Source organism: Haliotis asinina, chromosome 1 (assembly GCF_037392515.1).
Source record: "Haliotis asinina isolate JCU_RB_2024 chromosome 1, JCU_Hal_asi_v2, whole genome shotgun sequence".
Classification (NCBI taxonomy): Eukaryota; Metazoa; Mollusca; class Gastropoda; order Lepetellida; family Haliotidae; genus Haliotis; species Haliotis asinina.
This window is the reverse complement of record NC_090280.1, coordinates 40,107,357-40,135,213: the sequence shown is the minus strand read 5'-3', so window position 1 is coordinate 40,135,213 and position 27,857 is coordinate 40,107,357. Positions and strand designations below refer to the sequence as shown.

Genomic DNA, 27,857 nt, shown 5'->3' with positions numbered 1-27,857 from the left:
TTGGCCTTTAATATTTTCCAAAACACTGCAGACAATGAAAAACAATCTATCATTATAAACTCCATGCAGACCGCAATGTCTCTGCAACCATCTATCAATAATGCCTTAGTCGTTTTCACACATAAAATATCTGTCGACTGTCCGCGCAATTGAACAAAAGTTGTATATCTCTAGGCTGAAATGTCGTCGAGATATTATCCAGTTTAATCAGAGTCTGACACGAAAGTAAACTGTTTCAATTGCATCAGCCTCAATATATCCAGTTCAACTTTATATCCAATTATCTCTGCTTGACTGAACAAACCGGAAGTGTACGTGTGGTTACCCAAACCGGTCCCGGAAGTAATAATTCCTCCAATCAGAAATCGCCACATTCGCAACTCCTGACAGCCCGATCAGCCGGTTGACTGTAAGAGGTAGTAAAGAGCCTTAAATTTCCCGAAAACAGCTTCTATGAGGGAAGTCTAAACAATACGGATCGAGTTAACGGGTAAGTCACTTCTTTCATCATTATACGTATATGAACCATTTTGATTCCACGTCTATATCACCGATACCAGACTCCACGTGGGTACAACGTGTTTTGCTTGACGTTCTCGAAATATCTGTATCAGTTGGTTACAGACATCTGGTAATATCGATTGATGGAAAATGTGTTTTTTCCTTTAACCCTTGGGCCAACTCTTGTTCTAACGAAATCTATTTAACTTAACCTATCGGATATTTTCTGCTTTGTACCATTGCAAGATGTTATATGAAAAGTAAACGACATGATGAATGTATCGACAGGTTGATTAACTGTTATCAATGTCATATTTTCCAAGTAACGTGAATTATTGGTTCATTCATAGTGTTATTTTTCTTCAAGCTCCTGTTGCAGACTTCAGATAACGTGATTAGTGTCAGGTTATAAAGTATGTACTGTCACGTGGAAATACTGCATACTGTATTGATAAATGTAATTTATTATATATTTATGATATGAATGTTTCAAATTCATTTTAATACCCTTTCAGTTTCATGATGTAATGTTTATTACTGAAGACAGCAAACTCTTTGATAATACAGATTGTTTCTGTTCCAGAACATGAAGATGCATTATACAGTACTTGGTGCTGTGCTGTGCAGCATTGTCGGACTAACAGGTAATACTCCATCAAACAGCAGGATAGTAGTTTTATTTACTTATTGATGATAATGGTAGTATTTATGCTGTCTTTATGTGAGAGACAATCAGCCATTCCCAAACAAGCAAAAACAGACTCGCTTTGTGTCTAGCAACAGGTTGGTTTAAACACAACATGGCTGCCCAAATCAATATGGGTTGCCAGATTATTTTTCTTTGTTTGTGGTTCGACTCTGAATGAATTCAGCAGTTTTCCAGCTGTTAGATGGTGGCCTTTTAGTATTCAAGTCATGGACAGACAATGTTAGGGATGCCACAGTACATTGATACCTTTTCGAAAGCAATACAATTATTTATACATTCGAAACTGTATATATATTTATTTTTGAAAGTATAGAGTTCAATATGTTTGTGTCATTTGCTGTTTACAATTGTATCATGTTTTTTTTATATTATGAGAGATATAAAGGGTTATTTTTCATGCTCAATGATGAGAAGTCAGAACTTTTTATTCTTAGAAAATAAAAATCACAAGAGGCAACTAACATGATCGGGTGGTCAGACTCGCTGACTTGGTTGACACATGTCATTGGTTCCCAATTGTGCAGATCGATGCTCATGTTGTCGGTCACTGGATTGTCTGGTCCAGACTCAAATATCAGTCCCTGAACAGCATAATTGTCTAACTCTTTGCAGTAGTTAATCTCTAAATGAAGCAAGTACAGATTTCTTCAGGTTCCGTCTTTCACATTTCTGTGGGGAGCTGTTTTGACTTAAAAGGGATTTATTGTTCTTATTAGTATTTTATATTCACTATTTTTATGTGGATGATTTTATGGAGGATCACATATTTTGGTCTAGCAGGATAGGGGGGATCATCAGTTTTTTTACACATGTACTTGGGGTGTAGGAGCTGGCCAGCAATTTTGTGCATAATATGTAGGGGATGGGATGTCACTTACCTTGTATGTAAATTTTATGGGGGTTATTCACACTGTACTTGCTTCTCCAAAAAATGAAGATTGTTTCTCGCTTTCCTTTCTTCTGAAATAAACAATACTTCTATTTTGTCAACACTGAGCTTCTAAGGTTTGACAATATTTTTCTTCTGTATCACTGTCAAAGAGTTCTATGAGGATCAATGGCTTTTTCTTCATGCTCTTTGTTCAAATCCTGTCAAATTTTGGTCCTACTCGGTAACTTAGATTGCACATTATTGGTTCCCATTTGCACAGATTGATGTTTGTGATGGTACCACTGGACTGTCTGGTCCAGACTCGATTATTTACAGATCGCTGCCATATGGCTGGGATATTGCTGTGTTTGGCATAAAACAGTACTCACTCACTCTGAAACATCTTATGATCAGTACTGAATCCTGAATGGGACTGATGCATTTGTCACTTGACATTAACCTTTATCCTGGTACAAGTTACTCATAATTTGTGTTCTACTGCTTCCCTGTAATTTCTGTTATTCCACAGGTCTGTATTCTGTCTGGTAACTGTATTTCTCTGCGTAATATTTTCAGCTGGCGTGGCTGTTATGTCCATTGATCTAGGTGCGGAGTTCATGAAGATAGCCATTGTAAAGGTGAGTAGCTTAATAATTAAACATTCATCACCTTGGCGGTGCAGTGGATTAAGTTTGTGTGGACAGAGTACAAGAAGCTTTGATATTGTTTCGATTGTATTGATGTAGGTAAGCCAAACTTTGAAGACCTTAAAAACAGTCTGTAGAAGTGGGTATTCTTGTCTGTGGAGAACATTTTCATCAAACCATTCTGCTGGTGACTAATGAGAAAACAACATCATATCATTTCACATGAAGGAACATGAAAAAAACAACTTTGTCACTAATATCAGTAAAGACATGAAATTTGCCACTAAAAATTCTACACAGTGAAATTAACCTGTCAAGAATATCCTGTAGGGTATGAGGAATTCTTCTGTGTTATGTCCCAACAAGGGGCAATGTGCCAAATAGCCACTGTTCAGCTAGCCTGTGGCTAGTAAAAATCCAGATGGGCCACTACCACTGGCCAGATTGCCAAGTCAGTATCATCTTTTGCTTAGTTTCAAATTTCGAGCTAGTGAATTAAGACTGTAAGGGTTGGAGGACTCTTAGAGGGAAGATCTATCTTTGAGTGTCATCTTTCAGTCCCTGGGGGTGGTAGGTTGTTATGTCCAGTTTGTGAGAATCATGTTGAGAAATACCGGTGCTACTGTGCGATCGTAATGCCTGGGCCTAGATTTTCAAAGCCCTCTGAACGCAAAGATAGTTGTAAGTTCCACACATTAACATTGACTTACGACTGTCTTAGCGCTAAGAGAACTTTGAAAATCCAGGCCCTGGTTTTCAGGTGGTGGAATATCCCATGGGTTAGGTGTTCACTAGTCACACCAAAAGACCCAGGTTCAATTCCACATACGGGTACAGCATTTCTTTGTGAAACCCATTTCTGTTGTCCCTTGTGATGTTGCTTGAATGTTGTTAAAGGTGACTTAAACCCATACTCAAATGCCCAGTTTTTAAAAGTCGACACATTTGAAAGTCCACCCTCTCATCTTCAACTTTAAGTCTGCCACCACCAGACCATGCTGTTTTCGAAACACTGCCTCATGCTATCTCCGGGGCGGTGGGGTAGCCTAGTGGTTAAAGTGTTCACTCCTCACACTTAAGACCCAGATTCGATTTCCCTGGTTCAATTCCCTGCTGTGATATTGCTGGAATGTTGCTAAAAGCAATGTAAAACCATACTCACTCACTCACTCATACTATCTGCCACTTCCCAGTCTGACCCTTTGAAAAGATGGCTGTTGTTTGAAACACCAGGCATTCTTTTGTTCATTAAGGGAACGATTTCACACAATTTCTACAACATTTTGGCCATTATGATACATATTTGAGCATATGCACTTACTTCACCGCCCTGTTGATGCAGTAAAAGGCTTATTATCCCTTACAACTTACCTACAATCAACTTTGAGGCAAACAGCTTCTGAATGAAGAACATTGAGGACTGAGTTCAGTCTCCATAGGAGGTACCAGTATAGGATATTCATAAAGAATGCTGGGGTTTGCATGATATAATGTTTGGTCGGGAATGAGTGTGAGAGTCAGTTTCCTTGAACTTTGTAATTCAGTATTTTAATCTAAAGGCATATTTTTTCTTATTTAAATTATAAATATGTTAGCTTGCTTGACGGCTGATGGTTTGTATTATTGAGTCCATTATTCATTTTCACAGTAGTGTAGTGTGACATAGTGCCATTGACCGTGGAAGCCAAGACTTCTCAGGCTGTACAGTTGTGATGATTTATATTTTAACTAAATATGTAAATCATCGTAACAGTTTTACTGTACATTTCAGAAATGGACGTGAATTATCAAAATTATCACAACTTAAATGTTTGAATTTCCATCAGGTCAGTTAATGCCTAAATCATGCTGGCTACCATCCTATTTTGTAGCCTGGTGTCCCCATGGAGATTGTCACAAATAGGGAATCAAGTCGCAAAACTCGTACAATGGTGGCGTTCCGGGATGGAGAGAGACAGTTTGCCAACCAGGCCTACACTACGGTGAGACTTCATCACAAATCACATTGATGCATCAATAGGATTTAGTTATGCAGTGATAATCGCTAGTCAAAACTAATAGCCATAACATGATCAATGAAACGCTGATGTGTTTATTATGATCAGTGTTTCATTGCGTGTTCTATGTTTATTAGTTTTCGAGATTGCAATTCATCAGTTCACTTTTCAGCCAAGAGCACTATAGTAACCATGACAGCACCATTGTTATGAGATGGTAAGTGGTCAGTCTAGTCGCAGTATGCATTGTTGTTAAATGTTTCCTTTGTTCTCAGCTCTTTAGAACTGACCCTAGGTATATCTTTTAGGATGTGTTTCATGATATTTTCTGTTTTCTTTTTCATTTTGCATGTTAAATTTATTGAAAATTAACAAATGTTGATGCTGTTTCAGTCTGTGCGATTTCCCCGCAAAGCCTTCTGGTATTTGACCCATGTCATTGGGAGACATTTTGACGACCCCCAAGTTCAGCTGTACAGGGAGCGTTTCCCATTCTATGATTTGGTGAAAGATGAAGAGAGAGGAACAGTTCTGTTCAGAACAGAAGAGTGAGTTGAAGCCTCTTTCTGATAGCTTTAACGTAATATCATCCTTATCCAGGATTTGTTGGATCTCCCTGTCCCACAAAGTGGTCTTAGTATGACAGATTAAAATACTGAAATTACAATCTTCTCAGCACTAAGATGGCTGTGTGAGAAAAGATACTCTCCAAGTTCTTCAAAGTTATCTTTGGTAAGACTGTCCAAACCTGTTGTTATGTAATTCAGTTTGCTTTGCTGAAAAAGTTGGGTTACCAATATTTCATTTACACATGTCAGAAAAATATTAGATTTGGGGTTATGGCGTGCAGTATTATGTGCTATGTGGTATGCTGTGTTTGTAATCTATATGCTGTGGTATGCAGTTAGGTATGCTATGGTATGTCTGTGGACCCAACACTAATGCCATAACTGTATATTTCAGTGGTATGCTATATGCTGTGGTATATAGTGATGTATGTTATGGTATGTCTGTATAGCCCAAATCTAATGTCATGACTGTGTATATCTGTGGGATGCTATATGCTGTGATGTGTAGTGAGGTATGTCTGTATCCCAAACCCTAATATCATGGCTGTGTATTTCAGTGGTATGCTATATGCTGTGGTATATAGTGAGGTATGTTATGGTAAGTCTGGATACCCAACCCTAGCATCATGGCTGTGTGTTTCAGTGGTATGCTATATACTATATGGTATGTAGTGACATATACTGTGGTATGTCTGTACACCCAACACTAGTGCCATGACTGTATGTTTCAGTGGGGAGACGACGTATACTCCAGAAGAGTTGCTAGCTATGATCCTGGAATCTGCTCGGGAATATGCTGAGGAGTTTGGAGGTCAGTGGGGTGGGGTCGGGTTATCTACTACAGCAATATTCATATGTTGTTGAATATTTGGACAACATCACCCAGCAAAATACATGTTCATCACTGCACAGAGGCTGTCAGAGATAAATTGATCAGATGGTGTCAACTAAGATATGATGTTGCACATACAAGTGTTTACATTTTCCGCCATATATATCAACAACAGTGAAGTTTAGATCCAGAAGTTCAGGGATTGACTTGGGCCGCGATATCGCGATTTTCTCGCACCAGTTGCTTTAAAATCGCACTCAAATCTACCTGCAGCGATTTAAAATCGCATCCTGCTTACCTGTATGATAGGAAGTTTTTAAATCTGTTTTACTGAGAAAGGATTTGTCGTTATTTTGTCCTGTCAAAGATATTCCCGTTGCTTTCTACCTAATTTTAATCTTCGAAACATAACTTCTGGTATGGAACACCGAACATCGTTACACAGTGCTGCACAAAATGAGCTGCGCTGCAAGGAGTATGGCAAACTCTGAACCCCGCAGTACTGTGTTGTTTATGCACAGTGCGACGGTGTACAGAGTTCGCATTTGGAAGTTGTGTTCTGCAACGTCACACAAAGGGCAGCTTCTAATGAAACCATCTTATTCGATATAAAAATCTTTAAATTCTTAAAGACTACGAATGAAAACGAAGAAACAACTTGACCCATTCAACACCGTAGGCCGAAAAATTGGCCAAGACATCGCCAGTCCCCAGGAGCTGTAGGTCGAAAAAACGACCAGTCAGTAGTTGCATCAAAATGATTTATACTTTTCGGAACCTAACTAACATATGATTCATTTATCAAATCTATCACTCTTCATAATGCCTGTCAACACTTATTACATTTAAGATAGCCATATTTATCGACAAGGTTAGAATTGAAAACTATTTTCTTTTTCCGTAATGTTATTTTTAAAAAAAACTATTCTCACACACATGCTTCGGCAACGGGTCCACATCCAAGTTCTCAGTGAGCAAATCAACAATGCGTAGAGGATATAATTAAACAAATCACATAAACTGAAGAATAAAAGCAACAACAGTAATCATATAAATTGTCTAAGAACATTATAACTTACTATTTCAAACGTTATTGTGCGATCGTGTCATGTCATTCTTTCTCGTTTGGGGGAGGGGGGGAGGGGAACAGTATCCATTGCTGTTATCTGATTGGCTGACTTAGGTCACTTGTCTGAATTTGACCGATCACGATCCTTACTGCAGGCTGAGACTAAAAAGCGTCATTAGAAACCAATGTTTATCCAATAAACACGCTTCTTACAACTATGAAAATACTCTAGGCAAGGATACCGTCATTTTGTTGATGTTCAGAGCTTTCGAATGATACCCGCCATCAAACGAATCGCCTCACATGTTCTTCATTATCAGACAAAGATTTTAAAACGGAGGTTTTTCACGCTGTTGTATCACGTTACCAAGCGAATTGCCACTGATATCGGGAAATACACGACCATACATATTACTTCTGAAATCTATCTAGAATAATTTTCTGATCGTGTATAAATGAACATATGAAAGAAAAAGTGAAGGGGATGTCATGACTTGTTACAAACAGAAAAAACGCTCCAGGTTTTTGTTCCTCCGTGGTTCATCTAGACATACAAATGTCTATGCCTGCATTTTCATTACAAATTAACTTATTTAAGTTGTAGTCGTATTACGTGAAACATATGATAAAAATAACTTTCAGATTTACAAACAGTAAGATTAGTCCTTTCAACTGGTGTATGATATGCAGTAGCAATAATGATTTATAAGTTGATATTTTCTCTTGATAAACATAAACTTCATCTATGACCTCAGAGTTGCTAGGAACTCGGTGTCATGGCAGTTTATGCCGCTGGTTGACTGGTGTTGAAAGAGTTAAGTCGTTGACCTTGATGACAACCAGAATGCAGACACCAATGGTGATGCTAGTAGATCTACAGACTTTTAATTCATTGCAATTCAGGATTGCTTGACTTGAAATTGATTATGACAATGTTTTATTTGTCTCGTTATCTTTTTCTTCTGAACGATCATGAACAGTTAAATCTCATAAGACTTTAAAAAATCTCATGCTTTTGATCCCATGTGAGATTTTATCTCACATGTTTTCTGAGCCAGGTTTATCCCTGGAAGTTGTGACCCTTTGTGTACGTTTTGTGCACATTCACAGCCAATCTGTTAATCATGTTTTGAAATTTCAGTTTTTTCTCTTCCAATTGTGTACACAGGCAACACTCTGTAGATAGAAGTGGTGATCTGATTTGTGCACATTCACAGTCAACTTGGGTGTCATGTTTTTAATACTTTCTCCCCACTGCAGAACACCCCATCAAGGATGCCGTCATCACCGTGCCAGCATACTTCAACCAAGCAGAGAGGCGCGCCATCCTAAGCTCAGCTGAGATGATCGGACTTAATATTTTGCAGTTGATGAGTGATAATGCAGCTGGTATGTTAGTGCTTTTTCCTAGCTTGACCTTTGTTTTACCCACCATATTTTTCAAATGTGGGTATTTTCTATGTCAGTAATTTCACACACAAAAATTGAAAAGCTAATTGTAACCAGTTGTTTGTACTTCATTTCTTTATATGGTCATTGTTTAAAAAATGTGAAGTAATAACAAGACAATCAATTTCACTGGATGATATTTTCATGTGTTTTGTTTTTCACTGGTAAATCAGGGAATGCAAATCAACAACTAACCAAAATTTCCTTTGTATATCTGGAAGTGGAAGGCCACAGATGTGCTCTAGTCCGTATTTGGAAATTTCAATGCATATTTCAAACAGATACCCGGCTTGTCTAGACTTCTGCAGTAAAATGTCCTGAATTTGCATGCCACATTAGACCTGATTTCTCCCTTGTCCAACATGATAAAACTCTAATCAGTGTTTTTGAAATATCTGACTGACCAGTCAAGATTACTTATTTTCAGCACCGACTGCCAGATTCTCAAATTCACAAGGCCAATGGTCGGGTTAAAATTTCGACATGTATATGAAGACATTCATCGTATTTCAGGATAATAAATCATTATTAATGCACTTGTAAAAATAATCATGAATTCCAGTTGGATGGTAAACTGTGTCACTTGCCAAACCTAAATCATTGGCAGGCAGGTAAGTTCAGTCAGGGCTTGCAAGTTTTACATCTAACCAGCTCAGTGTTGTGGCTGAAATTTTGGAAGTTTCATACTCTATTATTATGCAGTGTTATGCCCATCCACATTGCTGTGTTTGTCAACATCATGAAGCGTAACCAGACAGACTTTGATGTTTTTCTCCACAGTGGCTTTGAACTACGGTGTGTTCAGGAGGAAGAACTTCAACTCAACCATTCAGTACTACATCTTCTACGACATGGGCGCCACCAGTACCGTTGCCACTGTTGTAGGTGAGTCCCACAACCGGGATTCAAAATTCTATTTAGAAGCTACTTGCCACAAGGCAGGTGACTTATAGGAAGTAACTAGTCCTGACTAATTTTCCACTTGCCCTGATTTTATGACATAATCAAGAGTGATAAGTAGCAAAGAAAGACAACTGTACTTTATTATTATTGCGAAATTTATTAGCTACGTTTAAGCAGATATGAAATGAAATCCAAGTGTATTTGCAGTTTGAAACCAAAAGTGGGAATGCTCAAGTAGGCGAAAGACGAGTAAGATACTGTCATTTGATTGCCCGAAATGAAAACTGATTTGTCCTGGATGTCAGGAGATGGGATATTTTTTACCCCTTCACTACACTGTAAACTAAACCAAAGATTACAACCTTTTAGCTGGAATATTTGGGTGGTGTTTTAGTGGGACATGATTTATGTCCCACTAGGTAGGTTGAAGCAATTCTGGCAAGGTTGACAGTAGTCCAATCCCTATGTCTGTCATGGTTAAGGTAGCAAGTATTAACCTGCTTACAGCTTGGTTCTGTGAATAAGACTTCTGGCAAGAAACTGTGGATCAATGCCTCTTTAAACAAAACATGAAAAAAACTCTGGACTTGTTCTTGAAGTAACTGTTGTTGATATTTCTAGGCTACCAAGTTGTGAAGAAGAAGGAAGGGACCAGAATGGAGACTAACCCTCAAGTTGTCATCAAGGGTGTTGGGTAAGAAATACTGCTTCTTCCAGATTATTACAGTATTGACGTGTGGTCGGGTAGCGAACTGGTTGATGTTCATAACACTGAAGACAGCATAACACTAGGTTTGATTTGCCACATGCTTGCAATGTGTGAAGCATGTTTCTAGAATGCTTTACTGGGATGTTAGTGGAATACTGATAAAAGTGATGTATAACTGTACCCACACATTAAGCTTTGGCACTGAGGATGCTCCTCGATACACGACTGTCATGGTGGAAGAGGCCCTAGCTTGTCAAATGGATGAAGTGATATTGGACGAGGTCTAAGCACTCCACTGCTTATTACCCATAGGGACTTGAATAAAAAAAATGTCCCCAACTTCATTGTAAGTTAGGCCCATGAAGATCATGGTTAGAATTGACGTTAACCCATTTTTCTTAAGAGGCAACTAACAGGATTGGGTGGTCAGGCTTGTTGACCTGGTTGATGCATGTCACCTTATCTTAACTGCACAAATAGATGCAGATGCTGTTGATAACTGGATTGTCTGGTCCAGACTCTATTATTAACAGGCAGTGTCATATATCTGGAATATTGCCGAGTGTGGCGTAAAACTAAACTAACTGAAGCACTCTTTGTACAAAGTTGCATTTGTTGGGACTGGAGTGAGAATATTTGTATCAAGTATCAATTACACCATTTCAGGTTTGACCGGACACTGGGTGGACTGGATGTGTCTCTAAGACTGAGGGACCACCTTGCCAAGTTGTTTAATGAGCAGAAGAAGACAAAGAATGATGTCTTCAAGAACGAGAGATCCATGGCCAAACTGCTGAAAGAAGCTGACCGCGTGAAGCAGGTTCTTAGTGCTAACCAAGATCACTTCGCTCAGGTTGGTTGATTTATCTAAATTTTATCTGTCACAGACATTGTTTACCTTGTTTACTGGCATTGTTTGTCACAGTCTACTGTCACTGTTGTCACAACCTTGCTGACATTGTTGTCAGTCTTCTGGCATTGTCACAGTCTACTGACATTGTTTTCACATCTGCAGGCATTGTTGTCACAGTCTACTGACGTCACAGTCTATTGACATTGTTGTCTTAGTTTACTGACACTGTTGTCACTGTCAGCTGACATTGAATGCCACAGTCTACTGATACTGTCCTCAGTCTAATGACGTCTTCATCATCTACTTTCACTGTTGTCACAGTCTACTGACGTTCATCATCTACTTTCACTGTTGTCACAGTCTACTGACGTTCATCATCTACTTTCACTGTTGTCACAGTCTACTGACGTTCATCATCTACTTTCACTGTTGTCACAGTCTACTGACGTTCATCATCTACTTTCACTGTTGTCACAGTCTACTGACGTTCATCATCTACTTTCACTGTTGTCACAGTCTACTGACGTTCATCATCTACTTTCACTGTTGTCACAGTCTACTGACGTTCATCATCTACTTTCACTGTTGTCACAGTCTACTGACGTTCATCATCTACTTTCACTGTTGTCACAGTCCTCCGACATAATTTTCAATGTTTTCATCACCTATTGGTAATGGTAATATCCGTGTAAGAATGAATCTGAAGTAACACATGGTTGTCATAAGAGGAGGCGAACAGGATCGAATAGACAGGCTCTCTGACTTGATTAACACATGATACCACATTCTAGTTGCATGAATTGATGCTCGTGTTGTTGATCACTTGATTGTTTACAGACTGCCATTTGTAATATTGCTGAGTGCAGAGTAAAACTAAACTCTCACTCACTATTGACAGTGTTGTCATTGTCTACTGACATTGTTTACACTGTCTACTGACAATGTATTCATCGCCTATGGAATTGTTTTCATTGTCTACTGACATTGTTTACACTGTCTACTGACAATGTATTCATCGCCTATGGAATTGTTTTCATTGTCTACTGACATTATTGTCAGAATCTACTTGCACTGTTTACATCATCTACCAATGTTTTCAGGTGGAGGGACTGCTGGATGAGCAAGACTTCAGGGCCAAGGTGACGAGAGAAGAGCTGGAGGAGCTGTGCAAAGATGTCTTCCCTCGAGTCATCAAACCCATAGAAGATGCCCTTCATGCTTCGGAGATAACTCTGGTATGACAAAAGGTTTTTTGTGTTGCACTTAGTCTCCATAAGTTATGGTTTCATGTTATCATTACCACAGATCCCAAAGGTTGTGAGTTCAGGAACTGAATGTTATGATTACACAGTGCCAATTATTGCACAAAAAAACGCAAAATTTAAGAATTGCAACAAAACCAAATTTTGCACAAGCACATGAAATCGATAGACCAACTCTGATGATTTGTCGCATAATTTTGGGCGCCTGAATAAGAAAGATCATCATGTTGTCACATTTCACGATACACTTTACACGGGGGACCACTTGCTGGTAAGACAGCCAGGTGTTCAAGTTGCACATGTGAAATTGAGATATCATTTGCCGTCATAAAACTCACTCACTCATTCCAAATTGCCCAAATTGATCACTTCTTCTCCTAGGGTGAGATCAGCGAGGTTATCCTCATGGGAGGAGCGACCAGGATGCCGAAGGTGCAAGAGGAGCTGATGAAGTTCCTGAAGAGGTGAGTCCTTTCATTCAATTTCATTCGGCTTAGAGGTTGTCTCCTGTGCTGGTTGTAACATGTTCAGTCATCATGCTAAAGATCTGAGTCCCCACAGTGATGTTGCTAGAATATTGCTAAAAGTGGCGTAAAAACTCACTCACACACTCACACACTCTCTCACTACTCACATGGTAAATGTTCCAGTTCCGAGCTGGGAAAGAGCATCAACACTGATGAATCGGCAGCCATGGGCGCTGTATATCAAGCTGCCTACCTTGGCAAGGGCTTCAAGGTCAAGACCTTCAATGTAAAGGAGGGCAATATCTACCCCATTGTGGTGAGTGTCTTCAGGCAGAACAACTGCTCTCAGTATCTAACGCTGCCTGTTATCACAATGACATACAACCATTGTGAATTTCATTGTAAAGATCTGTGTTTATGATGTCAATCTGGCTAACATTTCTTACAATCGCCAGCAGCTGAAGGGATGGTGTAAATCCAGCTAGGGTCCATGCAGGTAGCTAAGGTACTGTAAGTCCCCATGGACCCTGGTATGGTGATCTACCTTCAGTTGTTCAAGATCTATAGCCGTTTTTACATTGTATTGTCCAAAAGGTGCTATTAGTTTTAACTTTCCACACTAGTTTTAATCCAAATTGGGATAATCTAATTGTTTTACTGTCCTCTGTTGATAGGTTTCGTTACTGTATGATATACATATGTTATATCACTGTCAAACATCTTCTCGTTACTATATGATTGAATTATTGCCTATGTGACGTAAAATATTCATTCACTCACTCATGTCAATCATTGGTTTGTTCTTTCAAGACTCCACATAAATTTTGGTCATCTATAGTCCATCTAGGATGTTCTTGAGAGCTTTCCTACCAAGTAAAGCCCTTTCATTAGACTGAACACTCATTCAGTCACACACTCAACACATCATATTCCATCATGTGTTCATGATATTGATCACTGGATTTTCTGGCCCAGACTCGATTATATACAGCTCTGCCTACTGCTGGAATATTGGCAATTGTGGCATAGATTAACTCACTCACTCACTCACTCACTCACTCACTCACTCACTCACTCACTCCATCTGTGTACTGTCTAACAATGGTATTACTGACAAACTAACAAACTAATTTTGAAATTTCAATTAATTGCTTCAGGTTGAATTTGAAAAGCATCAAAGTTCAGAAGCTGGAAGTGAGACATCCAGGACCGTTAGACGTACTCTCTTCGGACGAATGAATCCCTACCCTCAGAAGAAGGTCATGACATTCAACAAGCACTTCTCTGACTTCTCCTTCAGTGTGGGATATGGAGATATCAGCTTCTTGTCAGATTTGGACAAAAAGTGAGGTTTTCACCATATTTCACTATCTGTTGTGTTGTCACCTTTCTCATTTAGTGCATTGGGGGTTTTATGTTGGAATTGCTTGGTTATGAAGAGCGGTGAATGAAACAATTATGAAGTGAATTAGGACCAAACAAAGCCAAAGTGTAATGTTTTAGACTGCTGCGGTAAGCATTCACTATAATGTAGGTCAGTAAAAAAACATGTTCCTGTTGTGTAGGTTTCTACAAGAACATGTTCCAGTTGTATAGGCCAGTACAAGAATATGTTCCTGTTGTGCAGGTCATTCCCCCAGTTGCTGCTGTCTAATGTTTCACTCAATGGGGTTGAGGAGGCATATCAGAAACACAAGGAGGGGTCAGAAAGCAAGGGCATCAAAGCCCACTTCAGAATGGATGAAAGTGGCATTCTCCACTTAGATAAGGTGAGGCAATATTAACATTGACCCTTCACACTACACATGTGTACTTTTTCCAAGAAATCTCTGAATAAAGGATCGTATTGACATATGCTCTTGGCATATTATGAGAAATGGTTCTGTATGTTATGAATGGGTAAACATGTCCCAGGAGCGAAATATTTCCAGACAGTTACTATCAACAGGGAGACAATCATGACTTCACAGCCCATGGTCGTTTTTTTTAATCAGGTGTGTAGAAATTATATTAATGTGGGTCTTGAAGCCATTTTGCTGCATTTTGGAAGGACTAATGTTACCTAAATCTGTTGTATTTACAAGGAGAAGGAATGTTGAGTTTGATGCCGGTACTTCTTGGCTTCAGGTTGAGTCTGTGTTCGAGACAGTTGGTGAAGTTACTGAGGAGAAGGACGAGTCTGCTTGGTCCAGTAAGTTGCTTGTCCTACATGGACCAAACACTCCATGTCGCTCTACACCAATATACTCCATGTGCGCCATGTCACGTCAAGCTATGTCACACTGGTATTATACGGACCAAATACTCCATGCCACTTGATCTTCAGTAACCCATGCTTGATGCAAAGAGGCGACTAAAGGAATCATGTGGTCAAGCTTGCTGACTTGGTTGACACATGTCATTGTATCCCAAATATATGCATTGATACTCGTGATATTAATCACAGGATTGTCTGGTGCTGAGTCAATTAGTTACAGCCAGCTACCATATAGCTGGAATATTGCTGAGATCAGCATAAAACTAAACTTCCGCAAACAAAGAATCAAGTCAGCTGTGGCTTCCGAACACAGAACCAGCATTTCATTGGTATCAGTGGACAATGCATTATTACCAACAAAACACAAATTACAAGACTATATGAAAAGCCACTATTCTTCTTACAGAAATAGGGAGCGCCATTGGAGGTCTATTTGGGGGATCGGAAGGCAAGGACAAGGAAGCCAAAGTAGAGGATTCCAGTGAGGTATGTTACCATGGTTTTAAAGCAATTCCTTATTCTCTGTAGTTTTGCTATGTTGTCATGCACCTTGTTTGGTTTGTGCCAGTATTGTAGTTCAGTTCAGTGTTGTAATGTTGTTGACTAAACAAGACCCACATCATGAAACCTATGTTGGACTATTTGTGTCTATTCAATACTAGACACCATTATTTTTCTAAAAAAAACGTCAACTAAAGGGTATCTGTGTGTTAGCCTTGTGGTTGAAGCTTTCATTCACCACACCAGAGACCCGGGTTCAATTCCCACATGGGTACACTGTGTGAAGCCCATTTCTACTGTTCCCTGCCATGATATTGCTTGAATATTGCTAGAAGCGGCATAAAACGATGTTCACTCACTCACATACTGAGGTTCACCCCATTTTTTAAATGTTGCTATTGCTGTGTCAAGGCCCCAGTTCTTTTGTATTCATTAATTGGTTTGTCTGGTCCAGACTCGATTGTTTACAGGCCACTACCATATGGCTGGAATATTTGCTGAGTGTGGCATAAAACAAGAAACCATATAAACCAACCCCAGTCCTTTTATTAATAATGGATGCTGTGAGAGATTTACGTGGCAGAGAAGAAGAAACACTTTGTCCTCACCTTTCTTTAGTACTGTGTAATCAGTCTCAAAATGATCTTGAAGCGGATGTTTGAGTTTCATCAGTGGTTTCTATTCATCTCAATACTCGTGAATATTGTTCATTGAATGTGTAATACACTTGCTAACAAACTCTCTGTTTCTCTGGTGGAAACTGCACGGCACTAAACAGATTTCTTGCAGCTTGAATGAATGGCTTTGGTTATTTCCCACATTTTGCTCTAAGTTGTCTCGGAATTTTATTACTATACAGTAATATATCCTCAGCATGTTTTCTTGCTTACTACCTTCAGTGCTGCATCATTTGGTCAGTACAAATTTTAAACACTGCCCATGTCACAATTATCAGGCGCCATGGGACCTTATTTTCTTATTACTTCACAACTAATATAAATTTTGAATTTGACTTGAATTTGGAAATTTTTATAATGTCTTCTAGTGAAGACAGCGAAAATAATCCAAATAAAATTTCAATTCATTTCCTTCTGTTTTTGCCTTTTTGGCTTTAATAAAATAACACTGTGTGGTCAAAATCTATTAAATTTAGGGATGAATTAATTGGGCCCACCGGAAAATAACTTGCAGGGCCCAGATTTTCGAAGCTCTCTTAGAGCTGAGATAGTCATACGGTAATGTTAATGTATAGCTCTTATGACTATCTTAGTGTTATGGGGGCTTGGAAAATCTAGACCATGCACCATATTTTCTTAAAGGATAAGAAGGTAAGCAGGAAAATGCTATGAAAGTACTGACTGGTGTCTGGTGACTGTCATGGATGTTGTTGTGGTCTAGGAGGCATCGTCAGCAGCTGCAGGTGATGCTAGTGAGGGGGACCAGGAATCAGCTAAGGGGCAGAGCACTAACAAAAGCGAGGCGCCAAAGTCTGATTCTGAGACTGAACCCAAGAAAACTGAGGAGAAATCCTCTGGAAAACAGGAAGATAAAAAGGTTTTGGAATTTCCACATTTGATAGATGTAGACAAAATATGAAACATGGCTAACCACTTAATATATATATGTACATATATGTATATATGTATATATACCATAACTTGCCTCTTACAACAAGAATTAGGACCTATTCTAACCTAATGACAATATATCCGTCCTCAACAGAGGCAGTGGGGTAGCCTAGCAGTTAAAGCATTCATAAGACACAGGTTCAATACCCCAAATTCTTACAATGTCTGAAACCCAATTTTGGTGTCCCTGACGCGATATTGCTGGAAATTGCTGACAAAAACTAGACTCACTCATTCGTTCCTGAGCAACCTGTGCTTGAAGTAGGAGGCAAATGGGCTTGGGAGTAGGGCTCTCTAACTTGGTTGATGGTTTTCTTGAACAGATCAATTTCTAAGACAGTAAGAGCATGTATCTCATCTTTAGTGGTGAACATACGCACATGATACACAGTGATGTGTAGTGATATTTTGACACGTATATCTTGTAGAAATACATCAACCAAGTTAAGAGTCTGTTTTAGTGATTGAGGAATTTCATGAATAGTGTAGTGTTTGGTGATGGCTAGTCTAGTATGTTATATATTTTGAATGTTTGTGTGTGAGTTCTGCTTGTATGTCACTTTTTGAAAGTGAAGCTTTGAAGTTTCTTTGTGTCTCATGATTTTACTCCTTTTGACTATTTTGTAAATCTTTTTGTATTTGTCCTGCTATGATGTATCAATATATTTTCACTGAGTTGATTTCTGCACTCCATGCTAAACTGCTTTTTATGTCTGGATTTAGTCAGAATCTCCATTTTCTGGGTGATCTCTGGTTTCTGACATGTGTGTATGTTTAAAATTTAGTTGATGTGGGTGTAGGTGGACTAGTCTAACCTGCTGTGATTAGCTCAGCAGCGCTGCATTCTACGCTTGAAGACTGGGTTAAAATTGATCTTCAGTAACCCATACTTCTTGTAAGAGGCGACTAGCAGGATCGAGTGGTCAGACTCACTCACATGGCTGACAATTGCGTAGATTGATGCTCATGCTGTTGATTACTGGATTGTCTGGGCCAGAATCCATTATTTACAGAGTGCCGCTGGAATGTGGCTGAGTGTGTGCAAAACTAAGCTCAGTCATTCATGTTAGTGTGGTTGAGTAGAATAAAATGAACAATGTTTCTGTTCTCTTATGTACTATGAGATGATGTGGCAGACTGGTGGTTAAAGTATATGCTCGTCACGCCGAAGCCCTGAGTTCCATTCCCCACATGGGTACACTGTGGGAAGCCCATTTCTGGTATCTGCTACCACGATTTTGCAGGAATCTTGCGAAAAGATGGGTAGAACTAACGTCACTCACTCACTGTCATTTATGTCTGTTCACTATTCATTTGTCACTATATGGCCAAAGTGATGTTGAATTTTAACTCACACTGGTCAGAGATACCTACCTTTCTTAGATTACGAGAATCTGAGGTGGACTACATGGCAGTCAACTTCATCTGGTACTTTCCTACCACATTTGAGCTTGTTGAACTGTGATATGAATCCGTTTTGTTTACAATTATCTTTTGGTCCTTAGCCATCAGAGTCAACGGATGAGGGAACCGAAGCAGCATCGGAACAGGAACCAAAACAAGAGGAGAAGACAGATGAAAAGACTGATGAGAAAACTGAAAAGAAAACAAAAGACAAGAAGGAAAAGGAAAGTGACAAGAAAGAGAAGGATGACAAGAAAAGCAAGGATGGGGAGAAGGACAAAGAGGAGGAGAAGAAGAAGGAAGAAGAACCAAAGAAGCCGAAAATCACCACTGTTAAGGAGGTGATCAACTCGACCTTGGACTCGCTGGACCTGCCTAATTTCAGCAAGGAACGAATGAAGGAGGCCAAGAAGATGTACGTGAGATTTTGAGTTTGTAATATGTTTTGAGATATAACAATAATAATAATCATAATCTATTGTGCTAAATCCACTCAGACAGCATGTCAGTGCTGCAGACAGTTCATTATTACCCCAGATAAACCAAGCTGCCGGTGAGGTGCTAGGCGATTATAATAAGCTCATGACTTGTAACACCGGGTGCCCATTTTCTGTTGGATGAGACAGAGATAAGTTTGAACAAACTCACTTGCCTTGCGCGAGAGTACATGTGCCGTAGTGCTTTGGTCAGCGTCATCTACTCAAGGATCTTCTATGTCCGACATTGCCCAATATGACTGGTTGGTTGTTTGATGCTCTGGCCAGGGGTTAATTATTGATCTGGATTATCACTAAGTATGAATCTGTCAGCTAAAGGATAGCAGTGTTCAACAACAAAATTCTTACCCTTTCTTGCTCAGTTTCAAGCTTACAACAAACTCCATTTCACACTATGGTATTTCATTCTCTTGCCAACTTCCTCCTGCAATCTCATTCTCACCAGATGTTTTGCTCACTCCAACTTACTGTCAGGTCATTTTTTCTTACCTTCTCTGACTATCACTAGTTGATTCTTTCATTATAACACTCACCAACCAACTCACCAATCAACTGACTTTGCAGCCTGTCAACACTGAAGGCCAAGGACAAGGAAAAGATGGAACTGGAGAAGGCCAAGAACGAGCTTGAGGCGTACATCTTCGACTCCCAGGACAAACTGTCCCAGGACTCCTATGTCAAGTGTTCCACTGAGTCAGAGAGAGAGGAGCTCAGTAAGGCCATGTCCGAGGCTTCCGATTGGCTGTACGAACAACCTGATGATGCCAAGAAAGATGTGAGTCATTAGCAGACTTTCCATTGGACAGGTTCAAATTGATCTCCACTGATACAATCGGGTGGTCAGGATTGCTGACTTGGTTGACACACTGCATTCCTATTTCATAGATTGATGTTCATGCTGTCAATCACAGGTTTGTCATAAAAAATATGATTTGGGCTTCATTGACAAGAAAATGATATTGTTTTTATATGCAGTGAATACAAAGTAGAAAGATAATCAATATATTTCAAACTGTGGCTCTCCCAGTCAGTGACTGTTTATGATTACCAGGTAATACGCCACTGGATTGGGTATTCACTGTACAAAGAAAGATCTGGGACCAAAATATTGCTAAAAACAGCATTAAACCAGACTCACTCGCTGACTGGATTGATACTCAGAGCAATATCCACATCACTCATTCTCTCCATCAAAATTTGTTGTTTTTTACTTTGTCTTTCACAAACCCATGTTTGTTGCAAGGGCGCACAGATGAGATTAGGTAGTTAAACTCTCGTATCTCAGTGGAATGTTACAGATAGTGGCAAAACTTGCTTCCAGTGGAGAAATTTGAAAGCTATGCCCCTATTTTCCCCATTTATAAACCTCACATTATTTCATGAAAGCCAGATTGTATTTTGTGCAACTAATATCCTCATACTTGGCAAGTTATGAAATAAACTGCAATGTAGTTCAGATACTAGATTGAAACGAGACATCTAATATAAGAAACAACACTTCTGGTGTTCGTCAAATAGTATACTCTTCCTGGGTGTCTTTTCTAAAATGCCATGAAGAAACCAAGATGTTTGTCAAATAGTATGTTCAAACTTGGCGTCTTATATAACATACTCTGTTGATCCAGGTGTTCATCAAGAAACTGAAGTCACTCAAGGACAGCCTGAAGGATGTTGCACGTCGTGTGTTTGAGCTGGAGGAAAGACCAAAGGCTCTTGATGCTCTCAAGTCCATGCTGAACCACTCAGTACACTTCCTCAAGTCTGTGAAGAATCTGTCAAACACTGACGACCCCATCTTCACTGAGGTGGAGGTCACAACCCTTGACACCCTCATTAATAACACCTTGGTAGGTTGTCCTTATGTCTGTTCATGTCTGTAGCTCAGGACCTGAAAGTGTCCACTGCCTTCAGTTCATTTCTACCATAGTTAACTATGAGGATTTCACTCTGGGACAAAAAGTTTGTTATGTCTGTCAGTTTGTTATAAGCGTGTTCAAGAAAGTATCTTCAAGAACTTCTCTCTCCTTACATGCCACCAAGAACTCTCTGTTCATCCTCAGCTAATCTGTTCTGTTTTCCAAACCACGTGGAACCTTAAATCATTTGGCTATAAGTCCTGCCAGAACATGCCATCTGTCAAATGGAATTCCCTCCCTGATAAACTTAAGCTGTCGTCATCCCTTGAAAACTTCAAGCATCATCTCAAAACCTTTTTCTTAAAAAAATTTGTATATAATGGATTTCAATAACGCCTTATTATTGTTAGCACTATGAGCATGCCTGTGTGGAATCTGGCGCTGTATAAATGGTCACATATGTTATTGTTTCATTATTAGTTTACTGAACTTCTGTTGACAGTATACACTACTGAAAAAGCTGTGAAGCACCAGGTTGTAATTGATCTTCATTAACCCATGCTTGTCATAAAGAGGCAACAAACAGGATTGGGGGGTCATGCTCACTGACTTGGTTGTATATGTCATTGTATCCCAATTTCAAAGACAGGGGCCGTTGATAAAAATCACTGTATTGTCTGGTCCAGACTCCATATTTATAGGTCAGTGCCAAAGAGCCTGGCTTTCACTAAGAAACCAAAACAACCCCCACAGAACAATCCATGTTGATGTATATGATAGCTGCCATGATCAGCAAGTCAGAGTCTGTGAAAAAGACTAACTGAATGCCTATCTGGGTGCCTTTGTACAGTGCATTTACTAGACTTGTTTTTCTGACATTTTCCCTTCATATTCATAAGTGTCCTTGACCTAATGACAAAACTGACATTGACTTTGACCTTCACTTGTAACATGATGTAAAATGCAAAATGTCATGACTGAGACTGAAATTTTCTCCTGCAGTTTCTTTCGAAAGAAGACAAATAATCAGTACTTGCTTTCTCCATGCATAAGATAGTATCACATAAGGCATAATTCCTGGTGCAGTAAGTTTCCCCAAAAAGCTGGAGATTGTTTTGATATAAGCCCCAGTCAATTTGGTGAAGAACTGTAAATTCAAAGTAATTAGAAAACAGGAAATCAGTTTGTTATAAGTTTGGTGGACTGTTGAACAACATTTAATGCTTCCTCCAGGAATGGCGCAATACCAACCTGAAAGAGCAACAAAAACTGAAGGACCACGAGAACCCAACGCTGCTTGTAGAGGACATTGCACTGAAGATCCAGGCCCTTGACCGTGAGGTCAAGTACCTCATCAACAAGGCCAAGTACTGGAAACCCAAGACAAAGCCCAAGACAGACGACAAGAAGAAGACAAACAGCACAGAAAAAGCCACCAATGAGACAAAGACAGAAGAGGCGGAGTCTAAAACTGAGGAGGCAGATTCTAAAGCTGAGGAGGCAGAGTTTAAACCTGAGGAGGCGGAGTCTAAAGTTGATGACACAACAACTCAATCTCCAGAATCTCAAGGTACTGTTATGTGTTCCAAATAATTAAGCATAAGGGAGCCCAGTATTTAAAGTGTTTGCTCGCCAAAGACAGGGTTGATTCCCGACATGGGTATTATGTGAAGCCTGTTTCGAGCATCCCCTGCTGTGATATTGCTGGAATGTTGGTAAACATGGTGTAAAACCCAACTCACTCCAAACTGATCACTTCTTAGAACACCACACAACACCTTCATCCTTCTTAAAAGGGACTCATTCCCAAGTGGATAGTCTCCTTCCAGAGAGGGGACAGTCTGTTGATACATTACACCTGTGGATGTTAAAATATGGATCTTGTTGTTACACTGCCTGGTGCTTGACATACAGGATTAGAACAGATCCATGAAGATCCTGGTTAGAATTCATCTTCAGCAACTGATGCTTGTGTAACGTGATTGAATGGTCAAGGCTGCTTGATTTGGTTGCACAGATTTTCTTGTCCCAGTTGCTTAGAATGATGCTCATGCTGTTGATCACAGGATTACAGACCATTGTCGTATAGCTGGAATGTTACTGAGAGCAGTGTTAAACAATCATTGGTTAGAACAAGCATTGGACACCTCCAGTCATCAGGTTTCTCAGTGGACAATCATTTATTATCTGTGATGCAAACCCCCATTTTGTTTTTTACCATACTGTTATCATTCATTTTTCAGAAGAAGCTCCAACAGATAAAAGCACTCAAAAAGAAGATATAAAAGATACAGAAACAAAAGATAAAGAGGAGGAAACATTACAAATAGGTAAAGGATCATCAATAGATTGGTGAATGTTGTATCTTGTGACAGTTTTGCCAGTTACAATTATTTCCAATTGGAATGAGTCATAAGCGTCCTGGGGGTGCCTAAATATTAACTGGTTGGAATAATCATCCAAATAATCATCCAAATAATCAGTCAGTTAATCAGTCTCCCATGGGTCACCAAATATCAATGGAGTCAAAAGAAAATAAATTTTCAGCCAAAATGAAACATTAAATTATGTTTATGAAAATGTGTCTAAGTATATTTGTTAAATCAAGGCATAAACAACTAATGCAGGTTTGTGATGCATAAAACTGCAATATAGACAACTTACTTGAATGTGTGTCTCAGTAGGAAGTGTCCTTGATAGTAGTACTAGGCTTGTAGTGTGGGACTGAACCACCAACTACACTTGATCCACTACAACATGGTCAGTGGAGGTTTAAATAAGAACCCTTGGAGATAGAACGTATCTTCAGTAACCCATGCTTGTCGTATGAGGCGACCAACGGGATCAGGTGGTCAGGTTCACTTTCTTGGTTGACACATCATCAGTTCCCAATTGTGCAGATTGAAGCTTATGAAATTGATCACTGGTTTGTCTGGTCCAGACTCGATTAATCACAACCATATAGCTGGAATATTACTGAGTATGGTGTTGAACTAAACTCATTCACTCATATTAATCTGTGCCTGTTTTGTTAGCAAAGTTTTATGTTAGTCCCGTTATTGCCCTTGTGGGTTTTAGGGTGGAATTTCGACTGTTGATCAATCACTGTGCTCCGATTACTGATCTGCTTATTGTAAGCTATAACTAGCAGTGTGAGGCCCATTTTCTGGTGTCCCCCCACCGTGATATCTCTGGAATATTGCTAAAAGTGGTGTAAAACCAAACTCACTCACTCACTCACTATGACTAGCACAATTTGTTTACCTCATGTTTATCTGATCAGAACTCCGATGTGATGTCATTGTGTCCATGGTAACTGAATGATGCTCATGATGTCAGTCACTGGATGTTTTGGGCTGCACTATTTACAGACTACCCCATATAGCTGAATTATAACCAAGTAGCATAGATAATTGCTTATGATGTCAGTCATTGTATTGTCAAGCTCAGACTCAGTTATTTACAGTCAGAGGTTATAGCTGCAGTATATATCCCAGTTGTGTAGATCGCTGCTCATGCTGTTGATCTCTAGATTGTCTGGCCCTGACTCGATTACTGGCAGACTGCCTTCATATAGCTGGAATACTGCTGAGTGCAGCCCTAAACAACAATCAAGCAAAGTGACAATGTTATTATTTGTAACCACCTTTTCTTTCTTTACAGGTGGTTCAGAACCTACAAAAGAGGAACACACCGAGTTATAACAACAGCAGAACCAGTAGGGAAATGACCACTATATATATATATATGTATCTCCATTGTTCTCACACGATTATATGTCTATTTTTGATGCCGTTTGAAAGTTCCAAGGAGTGTGACTGACAGTTACGATAATGAACGAGGAAGCGAATGTGAGTGTATTTTCAGGATGAGCCTTTCTGTGGAATCATGCGTATGGTGAATTGACAAGGAAATTCATTTTGTCTGAGTCTGTACTTATTTATTGACTTTGTTTTGAATTTTCAACATGTTGAAGTAAATCATTGTTTGAAGCAGTGCATAAAATATCATTATTGTGATGGTGAAAGGTTTTAGGGATGAAGCGTTGAGATATGTGAGCGAGTCTACCCACAAATATTTGTGCTCTTGTTGCAGTATTATAGAAATATTTCAAAGGGAAGTGATTTGTGCTGTCTGGATGCACAGTGACAGTTCGTAATGTTATCCACTAACACTAAACTGTACTATACGTATGCTGTGATCCACATTAATGTAGGAGACACAAACATTCCTTTGTTAGACTTTTATGGCCAATAAGCCCTATTCATGCAGAGCACCCAGTAAGCAGACTAGATGGTAAAACCCAGTGTGGTCATGGCATCAACCGCTGTTTTCATGGGTATACATTCAAAAATTGAATTTCTGCTGTGTGGGATTTCTTTCTAAACTACACAGAGGCTGAACCCAAGTGTGAATCAGACATAAAAAGGAAAACAGATATTACTGACGAAATAATTGTGGTGTGGATGGGCACACTGTTTGTGATGTTTGTATCATAAGTATAAAGCCTTAGCTCACTTCTCATCTATATAGTTGCTTTAATGTAGACGTCAAAAACCTGCTACTTTTAAAAGCAGATATATAACTTCTCTGTTTTTTTCTTTACGTTAATTTGAGGGGGTGGGGGTCTTTTGCTTATTCTGAAAGGTTGAATTTGTGAAATGAAAATGGGAAAAGTGACCTTGCAGGTGTAATTAACGCTGACTAATGTGAATGTAAAAGCTGTCACTCTAGCTGTCTGTATGAGTGCCATGATTTGGTATCTTTGAGACATTGTCACTGTGACATGTTGACTGTACAGTTTAAACTCTCAGTGTCTTCTGTTTTTGAATTTACATAGCTTTCGTTGTACAAATGTGTATGTACTATTTGACTCTCATCCACACCCACCAATCTTCTTGACATGCCAAATTATATGTCCTGTTAAATGTTAGTTACGTTAAATTGTTGATTATAATAATTAAGTTTTGTAAGTCTTTTTGAAAACAGTTCTCAGTTTATCATACAGCCTTATCCACAACCATTTAAGTTCTGAGGGCTGATCAGAATGAATAATAAAAAAATATGGTCAAATTTTTAATTTATCAGAATGACAAGTGTTATGAATTAATAATCGTATATGAGCTATTGTGCTGAATTACTGTAATTAAAACATTATGGGCAGTTTCCAAATGTTGCTAATAATGTTTTATTACTCCTTCCATAGATGTGTTTGCCATGCATAATGTTGATTCTTTTTGGCAGAAGCTGCTAAAATGCGTGTGCTATTTTGTTAACAGTTATCAGTCTGACCTATGACAGTAGCCAGCTATTGTACTGCTGTAATTCCTATGCTGTTTATTTTCCTTCTTTCTTAACCTCATCATCTCCTGGTAATCATGTTGTTTTCGGACTAACAGTGTATGTGTACTCATTACAACACAGCATCACCAATATTCTTTTAGTCATGAAATGGTGTTCTTAGGAACTGCAATACTCGGCAATTGGTTAGGTGCTATATGGGAATCTGATCCTGGGTCCTGGCACATAAACTCTGCCACATTAGTGTGTTCAGGAAAAATCAAAACCATATTAGCTCACTGATAGGTGTCCAAGACAGGTTTAACTGAGCAGGTGACAAGGGCAGATACCCCATTTTGCCAACATGGTGAATTTGAAAGTTAATTCTCGAAAACTTAGAAGTATGTTAAAAGAACGTCATTTTCAGGACAAGTTGCATTGATCACAGTTACTATCTAGTCTTAGCATTTTCTAAATGCTACTTAAATTAGATAACTGCTGTCTAGCTTCAAATATGAATGTGAAAAAGAGGAATTGTGCTTTAAAGAAATTTAACATGGAATGAAAGATTCTTTTTTTAATTTATCTGCTGTTCCCATGTTAGTTTGTATATCTAGGATCATGCTCATACATACATTCCTTGTAAATATCCCACGGTCCAAAGTAACTTGCAGAGAGTTGCCTCCCTTGACATTAATTTTGAGTCTCTATGAAAAATGTCATTTCAGGACTATGGAAAGAAACAGAAATGAGATTTGTGAGGTGGATGTAGAACTATGTAAAACACAACTGCTACTATCTGAACCCAAAGATGGATAGGGGACAAATTTCTCAATCTTTTGTCTGCCAGAGGGAAAGTCCACTCCTGAAGCAAACAAAGATTTTTTTGTTATTGTTTAGGGAGCATAGAAGTGAGATTCGTGGATGGTCGTAATACAAGTGCTATTATTTATTCAATAACATGCAAGTGTTCAAAGCACTTTTATGGATGTGAGCCAAGGAAGGGCAGGTGTTGTTGAAAATGGATCTTCATAATCATCTGAAGTACTGTTAAGTTTATCGTATTTATTCTTGGTGTCAAAGTAGTTCTTGAGTGGAAGTGTCTAGTGACTAACAGCGGGAGTGAGATGAGCGAATGATGTTAACGATGGTGGTCAGGGACATTCTAGCATTTATATGTAACACACTGGGTGATTCTGTGACAAAAATATTTTATGTAGTGTTGAACGGGTAGCTGACTGCTTCTCACATGAACAATGCTGATCCAAGGTATGGAAGTTCGTGTACATATCGTCCCGTGTCATCTGTCATCCTCATCAGATCAATAAACTCATCCAAAGTATGTTTTGTGTATGTTGTCAATGACCAGAGCTAGATTTTAGTCAAAACTTTACAGGTTCGTCTAAGGTGTTATCTGCATTAGAATTGATTTTCAGCAACCCATGCTTGTCTCAAGGCATCTGATGATCAGGCTTAAGAAGGGATACGATGTCACCCAGTTCAGTATATCAGTGCTCATGTTGAGGGCTGGATTGTCTGGTCCAGATTCAAATGTTTACAGACCTCTGCTGTACAGCTGAACGATTGCTGAGCGAG

The 27,857-nt window shown here is 39.1% G+C and overlaps 1 protein-coding gene across 3 annotated transcripts; it reads left to right on the top strand.

The window, feature by feature from the left end:
* The first annotated feature begins 347 nt into the window (after positions 1-347).
* On the top strand, positions 348-27,603 carry LOC137291229 (hypoxia up-regulated protein 1-like). 3 transcript variants are annotated; one of them, XM_067822529.1, is made up of 24 exons: positions 371-490; positions 1,085-1,145; positions 2,658-2,719; positions 4,600-4,710; positions 5,119-5,273; positions 6,026-6,105; positions 8,456-8,584; positions 9,425-9,529; positions 10,169-10,241; positions 10,923-11,109; positions 12,210-12,344; positions 12,753-12,835; positions 13,022-13,154; positions 13,996-14,183; positions 14,466-14,607; positions 14,966-15,029; positions 15,502-15,581; positions 16,995-17,150; positions 18,730-19,043; positions 19,690-19,900; positions 20,751-20,972; positions 22,215-22,551; positions 23,225-23,311; positions 24,645-27,603. In XM_067822529.1, the coding sequence occupies exons 2-24, from the start codon at positions 1,088-1,090 to the stop codon at positions 24,683-24,685; spliced, it is 3,153 nt and encodes a 1,050-aa protein (XP_067678630.1). In that variant the 5' UTR covers positions 371-490; positions 1,085-1,087; the 3' UTR covers positions 24,686-27,603. The 3 variants fall into 3 exon arrangements, with proteins under 3 accessions (XP_067678644.1, XP_067678630.1, XP_067678637.1); XM_067822536.1 differs by having other exon boundaries at positions 23,228-23,311; positions 24,645-24,773; XM_067822543.1 differs by lacking the exon at positions 16,995-17,150 and having other exon boundaries at positions 348-490.
* The last annotated feature ends 254 nt before the right edge of the window (positions 27,604-27,857 follow it).